This window comes from Zonotrichia albicollis, unplaced genomic scaffold (genome assembly GCF_047830755.1).
Source record: "Zonotrichia albicollis isolate bZonAlb1 unplaced genomic scaffold, bZonAlb1.hap1 Scaffold_73_unloc_1, whole genome shotgun sequence".
In the NCBI taxonomy this organism is placed as follows: Eukaryota; Metazoa; Chordata; class Aves; order Passeriformes; family Passerellidae; genus Zonotrichia; species Zonotrichia albicollis.
In genome coordinates this window covers 106,712-116,781 of record NW_027428459.1, presented here as the reverse complement: position 1 = coordinate 116,781, position 10,070 = coordinate 106,712, and the positions used below count along the sequence as shown (strand labels likewise).

At 50.0% G+C, this 10,070-nt stretch overlaps 1 protein-coding gene across 1 annotated transcript in view; it reads left to right on the top strand.

The window, feature by feature from the left end:
• Positions 1–10,070, top strand: part of LOC141727975 (uncharacterized) — a 41,202-nt gene that overhangs the window by 22,587 nt on the left and 8,545 nt on the right. The window contains 1 exon segment of the mRNA XM_074534263.1: positions 8,850–9,561. Coding sequence (XP_074390364.1) covers positions 8,850–9,561 — 712 coding nt within the window.

The window sequence follows — 10,070 nt, the reverse complement described above, 5'->3', positions numbered from 1 at the left end:
AAGCCTCTTCTCGTCCTTTGATACGCGGGCTGCGTCAAGGCCACCTCCGGGCCACCTCCGGGCTTCCCAGGCCCCTCAAACAGCCGAGATAAACCGGACATTTGGCTTCCACTGGGTGAGCTCTGACCACCACAACCTTTCGGGGGTACCACCACCACCTTCAAAGCCCTGAAGAAAAAGAGAGAGAAGAAGAAAAAAAAAAGCCAACACAGACTGCAAAAAAACAGCAGTCACTGAGAATTCCATCTCTCAGTTTCTGCCGAAGACAATCGTAGCAGAACAGCCCGGACTGGAACCAGAAGGCGCCCTGGAACCACTTCTCCTGATCTGCTGGACAGTGATCGAGACGTCCAGACTGCTCTGAACGACAGATTCGGTAAGAAAGCCTGAAAAAAAATAACAACATGGGAGGCACACTTTCCCAGGAACAACGGGAAATTTTGTCCGCCCTACAGGGTGTGACTGAAACATATACAGAGGGAATTCCAAAGAAAGAATTAAAACAATTATTACTATGGGCAAGGCTAAACTACCCACTGGCAGAAACGTGCCTGCTATTTGAAGTGGGGTTTTGGCAGGAAATAAATAGACACTTATATTTCTTAGCTACTAAAAAAGATGAGACAGCGTTGAAGCTGCTGTCTCCTGCAAGAATAATGCTGGAAGGGATTTCTATGCAAATGAAATTCCAGGACCCCCGGACGCAGCAGACGTCCGGGGGGGAGGCGTCTCTGAAAGAGGCGGCGGGCAAAGTCCCGGGAAAGAAAAAATTAGCTCTGGCCTTAAAAGGCCAAGAGGAAACTGCTCCTGAAAAAATAGAGCAAGAAATATTATTAAAATACCCGGTCCCAAAACCCAGAAACCCTAGGAAACCCCCAAAACGTCCAAAAACCCCGGAGAGCATGGGGGAGTCGGAAACAGAAGGGGGAAGGGAGCTGGGGGGAGAGAGGGGACCGGGGGGCGCGCTATCTCGCGATGCAGCAGCAACGGAGCGGAAAAGCCAGGCTGCGGCAGAGCAGGCGGGGAGCGCGGGTGAAGAAAAAACAGAGAAGGCGTGTTTTCGCGCGGCTTTGCATGACTCGGGACCGGGGGCAGCGGCAGCGGCAGCCCCGACCGGCGGGGATGCGGGGGCGTGTGCGGCAGGCGGAGTTCGCGAGGGCTCGGAAAAGTCACGGACCGGGGCCGGGGCGTCTGACCCAGGCAGCGAAAAGGGGGAATTTATGCTGCCCCAAAAGGCTGCTGTGCGGGGGCGTAGAAGGCGTGCGGTTGTCATATCAGAGCCCATGCGAAGGTCCGCCAGGATTGCGGAACGCACGCGGCCGCCGGCGGGAAGGAGGCTGCTTGCTCCGGCAAAAGGGGAAATAGACACGGGAACGGAGGAGGAGGACACAGAGTCAGAGGCAGACCAAAGGGGAGATATCTCAGGGGTGGAACAAGATGGAGACAGTGAAAGTAGTTCGGGAGACACAGGGAGCGGCTCGGAGAGCCCGCAGACGCAGAGAGCGCAGTCCGGGCGGGAGCGGGACGCACCCCCTGTAACATCCCGGGCGAGGAGGGGCCGCGCCGGGGAGTTCATATCCCGGGGCCCCCCGCCTTCTCCAGACTTGGTGCCCTTGATCAAAACCCTTGGAGTCCAAGACTCACCCCCTCAGGAGAGGCGTTCTGGTGTTCAAACCCCAATTTCAGTTGAATTAAAAGCCGAAAACACGCGGGCCGAGACAGGGAGGCGACCAATATGGCCACCGGCAGGAAGTGAAGCAACAGAGTACGCTACGTCACCAGAACCAGGGGAGCCGGTGACAGCGCCATCTGGTGGCTGGAAGACAGAAGTGCACGCCATCCCGGATTGGATCGGCGGAGCCACAGCGCCATCTCGTGGCGAGACTGCAACAATGCAACAATTTTTCCCAACATTATATAAAAGGAAAAGCATTTTAAAGAAAGCAATGCCAACACAACAAAGGGATTATCCATCGACTTCAAGGTTTCATGAAGATGATGAAAGCTCCGATGAAGAACAACTACAAGAAGAAAATATTATAAGGATCACAGCATCAGAAGGGGTTCCTATATGGATGCTGTCAGCAGCAGAAGCAACAAAGAGCTTCTTGCATTCAGCGGACACCACAAAAAAGAAATATCGACAGGATCCTCAAGCTTCCTTTTCGGATTTGGGAGCGAGGCCAAAAACCTCAAGGCGAAGAATGAGACGTGATGAACCAACCACATCCACAGCACCATTATTTATACAAATTCCAACGGAACCTGAAGAAGAAGAAGAAGAATTTCAGGGGCCAGTGAAGACGATGGATTGGAAGCGAATCAGAAAAGCGTTGGCAAAAGAAAAGCATTTATTCCCGGGATCTGGGGATCTGACAATGCCAGTGACATATGATGCCCAGGGACAGAACCCGAGGTGGGAAAGGATGGGTCATGAAATACTCAAGGATTTAGGGAAGGCGGCTCAAACTTTTGGGCTGAATTCACAATACTTCAAGCAGCTATTAAGAGGGACATTCGCTACATATGATCTCACACCATATGACATTCGAAGCATTGTGGCAATGATTCTCACTGACACCCAAAGCCTCGTCTGGGAAAAAAGGTGGAGAAAATATCTCGCTGAATTACGGAACAGATACCAAGGCGGGCCAAATGCAAACCTCACAGAGGGGCAGTTAGCAGGAGATCCTCCAGATGACAACCCAGGGGAACAAGCAGCTAGGCTGCCACGAAGAGTATTAAGTGACATCAAGGAGGCAGCGAGGATGGCAATTATGCAAATTGCACCAACAGGAGCTCCAGAAGTCCCGTTCTCTTGCATCAAGCAAGGTCCCACAGAGCCATTCATGTCGTTCATCGATCGACTCACGCAAGCCGTGGATCGACAGGTGACGATAGAAGAAGCGAAGGGGCCTCTCTTGGAAAGCTTAGCCTTCGGCAATGCCAACCCGGATTGTCAACGGGTGATTAGCGCCATGCCAGGACGGCCATCCTTGGCAGAGATGGTGGAGGCATGCAGCAAGGTGGGAACACCTCAGCATGTCGCAGCGATTGTGAAGAATGAATTGAGAGAGGAATGGGAGAATCAATTAAAGGGACATTCAGAAAAGCAAGCAGAGGACAAGACCCTGGAGAAGATGCTGGAAAAAATACTGCATCAACAGAACGAGAACATCAACAAAGTTCTTGCAACGATGCAGAAAAAGAACAATCCCCCAAGAGGACAGTGCTATAGATGTGGACAGCTTGGGCACATGAAAAGGAACTGTGCACAAATACATACGCCAGCGCCGGTACAGAAGGCGGAGAGGCCAGTCTGCGCACGGTGCGGGAGAGGAAGACATCCTGCGAAAGAATGTTATTCCCGAACAGACGTGGATGGAAATCCGTTACCGTTTCCGGGAAACGTGAGGCGCAGCGCGGACCAGCGCGCTCAGACACAAGTACTGGCGGTGTCGCAAGAGCAGACGGGGCAATCATCAGTGAGCAACAAGCAGACGCCCTCAGCAAAACCCTTAGCCGATTCCACAGTGACCCAGACCTCCTCCCACCAGGGGCACAGTGCACATTGGCAGCTTCAAAACTAGTTTGCTTTCTAGACGAAAATCATGCGGAAATACCAACAGGTGTCCGCGGGGACTCATATAAGAAGCAAGATTTCCTCATAATCGGACAAGATAAATGCAGTATTCTTGGACTCATTGTCTATCCGACAGTTATATCAGCGGACAAAAATACAGAATTGACAGTGTTGGCAAGAGCACTTCGTCCACCATTGACTGTACCAGAAAACACTGTGGTTGCGAGAGCCTTTGCACTGCCGCCACACGCAGTTGGAGAGGTCATGTCAATCTTCGACGAAGAAGGTTTCCCTATGAAGGAACATGTTGAAGTACATACAACATGGGTGAAACACATAGGTCGAGACCGACCCACGCTCACATGCCAATTGACATGCGGGAACGGAACAATAGCGATTACAGGCATGCTCGATACAGGGGCGGATGTAACAGTGATATCATACATTTTTTGGCCACGCAGCTGGAGCTTGGTCGCGCCACTGGGTTCTCTCTCAGGCATAGGAGGAGCATCTCTATGTCTGCAAAGTGAGAATTCTGTCGTTGTCACGGGACCAGGAGACAAGACGGCGGTCATTCGTCCTTTTATTGTCCAGAAGCCGATCACAGTCTGGGGTCGAGACCTTTTGGCACAATGGGGTGCGAAGATCGAAGTGGATTTTTAGTAGGGGTCACTGCAGCACTCCCCACACTGAAACTGACATGGAAAACCAATAAACCAGTTTGGGTGGATCAGTGGCCCCTTGAACGGAAAAAGTTGAGTGCCTTGAGAAACCTGGTCCGAGAACAATTACAGGCGGGACACATCAAGCCAACAGACAGCCCTTGGAATTCTCCAGTGTTTGTCATCAAGAAAAAACTATCGGGCAAATGGAGATTGCTACACGATCTCAGGAAGATCAACGACGTCATAGAAGACATGGGACCGCTTCAATTGGGACTTCCATCTGTCTCAATGATTCCCAGAGATTGGCAGCTTGTGGTCATTGACCTCAAGGATTGTTTTTTCAGTATCCCACTTCATCCAGATGACGCTCCGAGATTCGCCTTTTCAGTTCCAAGTATCAACAAGGAAACGACTCTGCAGCGGTACCATTGGGTCGTTCTTCCACAGGGCCTGAAAAATTCTCCGACGATCTGCCAATGGTACGTGGCACGAGCTTTGGCACCAGCACGGAAGAAATTTCCAAAGGTGAAGATCATTCATTACATGGATGATTTGCTCATTGCAGCATCAACACAACAGGAGCTGCAAGAAGCTCGTGACTGTGTGATCGCAGAGGTGCAGAAGGCAGGTCTAGAAATCAGCGTTTCGAAGATTCAAGAGGTTGCACCTTGGAAATATCTAGGGTGGAAAATTTCAGAAAGAACAATAAAGCCTCAAAAGGTGGAGATCAGCACCAAGATCACCAATCTGCACGATTTGCAACAGCTTCTGGGAGAAATCAACTGGATGAGGCCGGTTTTGGGAATCACAAACAGCGACATCCCAGCGTTGCTCGATCTTTTGAGAGGAGACACAGACATTCGGTCTCCCAGGACACTCACGCAAGAAGCAAAGAAGGAATTGGAGAAAGTTGCAGACGCGATACAGAAAAGGCAGGCACATCGATTTGTTCCAACGTTGCCTTTTCAGTTGGCAGTGCTGGGGAAGAAAACACAGTTCCATGGTTTGATCTTCCAATGGGACGAGTCGCAAAAGGACTCTTTGATAATCATAGAGTGGATTTTCCTACCACACAGGCCCGCAAAAACAATTCTTACAGACTTGGAGATGGCAGCACAGATCATCATAAAGGCGAGAACAAGGTTGCTGACGATGGCAGGAAGAGAATTTTCAACCATCAGGTTACCCTTGAAACAAGACTATTTCGAGTGGGCGATGCAACAATCGAAAGACCTGTTAATCGCATTGCTGGCGTTCCCGGGAACTTGCACGATCCACTTTCCGCAACACAAGATACTGCAATCGCAAATATGTTATAAAACAAAACCAAGAATAAGTGAAGAACCTTTGGACGGGATCACAGTGTTCACGGATGGCTCAGGGAAGACACACAAGTCGGTGATCACGTGGAGAGACTCAACGACAGGGGATTGGGAATCTGATGTGAGGAAGGTTCAGGGCTCTCCACAAATTGTGGAGTTGGCAGCTGTTGTCCGAGCATTTCAGTTGTTCAAACAACCTCTCAATCTGGTGACAGACTCCGCATATGTTGCGGGTGTGGTCAAGAGATTGGAAGGTTCGCTCTTGAAAGAAGTCAGTAATGGGGTTTTATACTCCTATCTGACGAGCTTGAAGGCATTGCTAGAGAGCAGGGAAAGAGAGTATTTTATCACACACATTAGAGCGCACACGACACTTCCGGGATTTCTAGCGGAGGGAAATGCTCGAGCGGACAGGTTGACAATGCCCATTTCGCAAACACTGCCGGACATTTTTGAGCAAGCAAGGTTAAGTCATGCGTTTTTTCATCAGAATGCGCAAGCGCTGATGGAGTCCTTTCGTCTCACAAAGACTCAGGCGAGGGAGATCATTAGTGCTTGTCCAGACTGTCAGTTTGTGCAGCCACCTTCTTCCACCGGAGCTATCAATCCGCGGGGGCTGCAAAGTCTTCAGTTGTGGCAAGCTGATGTCACGAAATACCCATCTTTTGGGAGGCTCAAAAATGTTCATGTTTCAGTAGATACATTCTCAGGTGCAGTCTTTGCTTCAGCACATGCAGGGGAAACAGCAGACCATGCTTGCCGACATTTTCTGCAAGCATTTGCAGCATTAGGTGTGCCTCAGGAGATAAAAACAGATAACGGTCCAACGTATACAGGCAGGGTGCTTGACAAATTCCTGAAAAAATGGGGTGTCAGACACACGTTCGGTATTCCACATTCACCCACAGGTCAAGCGATCATTGAAAGAACACATCACACCCTGAAATCCCTTCTGGACAGACAGAGAAGGGGTGAACCAGAGGCAACACCTCACATGAAATTAAATAAGGCACTGTATGTGTTGAATTTCCTAAATAGCTCATCCTCGGAACCTAATCCACCAATCGTGAGACACTTTCTAAATAGCACACAGGCAAAGCTAAGAGAAAACCCCTTGGTTTTGATCAGGAACCCAGAAACAGGACAAATAGAGGGTCCTTTCAGACTAATCACTTGGGGCAAGGGTTTTGCTTGTATCTCCACAGATCGAGGTCTAAAGTGGGTGTCGGCGCGGCACGTGAAGCCATTCCGGACGCGAGAACCCGAGAACGCTGATCCGAGAAACAAAGAGACGAGTACTCAGACAGAAGTCGAGACTCAGACCGGAAAGAGCGATCCCGAAGAAAAATAAAAAGAAACTAAGGACTTTGGGGATTTCTGTATAAAAGTGTAATAATGAGTATCATGATGCTTATGTGCATCATTCTTTCATTCGTTGCAGCAAGTAAGGGAGAAGATTTACCTGTAAATCAGCCAAGGCAAAATCTATGGGAGACTTTGGCTCAAGCAGCAAATCTAGATAGTATTTGCCTGACACATTCGAGGCCAGGAAAACCATTTTCTGCATGCATGGTTGGATTGCCAGTGGACGAATGGCCAGTCCCAGGGCATTCCGCAGTTAACATTTCCCAGGTCATTGAAAATCCTGTGAAAGAATGGTGTGCTTGGACACATCTACTTCCTGTGGCTTCTACAGAACCTCAGGAATTGGAGATTTTTGGGTCCATGACAATGGGGTTCTGCATGCAGTTTGAGATTCCGGAGGCCACGAAGGCAAAAACTATCGATTTGACTCCCAATCATGAGTTTTATAAGAATGCATCGGCTTGGTGCAAATATACAAAAAGAACTGCCAAAGGATCAATCCAAGTCCCAGTGCAATTGCCACGGGGTTTGTTTTTAATTTGTGGGGACAGAATTTGGCACGGCATTCCTGCTAATGCCACGGGAGGTCCATGCGGCATTGGGGAAATTTCAATGCTGTCGCCTGATTTGAACATGTTAAGAGAGAAAAGGCGCAGAGGAAAAAGATCAATCCAAAATTATGCGACAGATTGCAATGACGAAGTATTTTCTTGGGATAAGAAAACAAGCATTGCTACGGCAATTTTCTCACCTCAAACAGCATCAGGGGTGGCTTTAACTCAGATCGACCACATGGGTTGCTGGTTGAGCAAACATGCACGATCTGTGTCTGTCGCATTGGATGACATGCTAAGGGACGTTAGTGGTATAAGACAGGCGACTCTTCAAAACAGAGCTGCAATCGATTATCTATTGCTCGCCCATGGACATGGGTGTGAAGAGTTTGAAGGGATGTGCTGCATGAATCTCTCAGATCACTCAAAATCGATTCATGAAAGTATTAGAAACATAAAAGACAGCGTAAATAAGCTTGGCGAGATCACGGGATCATGGGTTGATCAGCTGGCAGATTTCTTTGACATTTCTCCTATTTGGAGAAGAATCTTAAGGATAGGGTTTTATGTTTTAATAGTCCTACTAGTCCTCATGATTGTCGTCCCGTGCATTTTTGTATGTCTGAAGCGCGCCATGAATCGGGTGATAAAAGAGGTTTTCTTGGTGCAAACAGAAGGGGGAGATGTGGGATCCCAGGATTTGAATCCTGGCATGCCGAGCCCCCGGGACCACCCTTGGGGGGCCCGGGAGTCCTGGAATGTTGCCAGAAGTGTCTGGTGGCAGGACTTTGACCCTACACGGGAGACGACACCTTTATGAAGATAAGAGGGCCTCACCGGGGTGAAGGGTGGAAAGATTAGCTAATTAGAGGGTGAGAAACAGGGTTTAGGATTTATGTACAGGGGGGTTTAGAGGAGTAAGATGGAGGAATTGGGGTGTGTCCTACCCTCCTTCTTCTTCCTTCTCTCCTCCATCTTCTTTGGCCACGGTGGCACCTTTGGATTGGTCATTACTAAGAGTACACCGAGTTATAAGAATAGATGGTATTGGGGAAAAATGATAAATATTGTATACGTAACTAGGGGTATAAAGATACGTGGCGGTCCGTGGGACGGCACAGTGTGCCCATGGCTGACTGCTGTGCGGATCTCTGTTGAGCTGAAAGAACATCTTTTAGATAAACAATTAATAAACATAAAACCAGAAAGAAGAACTGAAGCCTCTTCTCGTCCTTTGATACGCGGGCTGCGTCAAGGCCACCTCCGGGCCACCTCCGGGCTTCCCAGGCCCCTCAAACAGCCGAGATAAACCGGACAGGGAGAGTCCCTATAAGTGTGGGGAGTGTGGGAAGAGCTTCAGGTGGAACTCCGAACTCATCGTGCACCAGAGGATTCACACTGGGGAGAGGCCCTTTGAGTGTGGGCAGTGTGGGAAGAGCTTTAGCAGGAACTCTGTACTAATCACGCACCAGAGGATCCACACTGGGGAGAGGCCCTACGAGTGTGGGGAGTGTGGGAAGAGCTTCACCCAGAGCTCCAGCCTGATCCAGCACCAGAGGTCCCACATTCGGGTGAAGTCTAACGAGTGTGGGGAGTGTGGGCAGAGCTTCCGATGGAGGTCGGACCTGATCAGGCACCAAAGGACCCACAATGGGGAACGGCCCTACAAGTGTGGGGAGTGTGGGAAGAGCTTCACATTGAGCTTCGGCCTGATCCAGCACCAGAGGATCCACACTGGCCAGAGGCCTTTCGAGTGTTCCGTGTGTGGGATGCGCTTCAGCCACAGCTCCGCCCAGAACAAGCACCAGAGGAGCCACACTGGGGAGAGGCCCTTCGAGTGTGACAAATGCAGGAAGAGGTTTCAGACCCGCGCCCATCTCTTCTGCCACTTTCAGACTCACACAGAGGAGAGACCCTTCCAGTACCCTGACTGTGGGAAGGGATTCAGGCAGAACTGCACCCTCATCAGGCACCGGCGCATCCACACTGGGGAGAGGCCCTACGAGTGTCCCCAGTGTGGGAAGAGCTTCTCACACAGCTCTCACTTGACCCAGCACCAACGGAGGCACCACTAAGGGAAGCCCTGTGAGTGCCCCGAGTGCGGGCAGAGCTTCGTGCGCTGCTCCAGCTCCATCCCCCACTGGAGGAGGCACTGTGGGCACAGCCCTGGTCACTCACATTCCCTGTGATCCATGCTGGCAACACACCTGGCTGCTTCTCCTTTTAATTTCACCTGAATTTTTTTTTTGTTCTCGATCTCTTTGCACTCCAAAAGCCAAGAGAGATGAATCTTTCACTGCAAAACTACTCAAATCCCAGTGAAAACAGCTCACTCTAGCCCAAGAATGCTCAATCCCTCCTGAGAAAAACTCCATGCCATACAAATTTTCCTCGATTCTACAGCCGCCAGGCTGACATGGGGTTGGGGGGTGATTTACAGTAGTGGGATCTCAATTAGAGTGGTGGGGTGGGGATTGTGTGGAGTTGGGAGTGTGGGATGTATTTGATAGCAAATAAAACTCTCAGAGTTACTGATTTCTCTCCCGTTCATTTTCAGTCCGTTGCAGTTCTGTTTGCACAG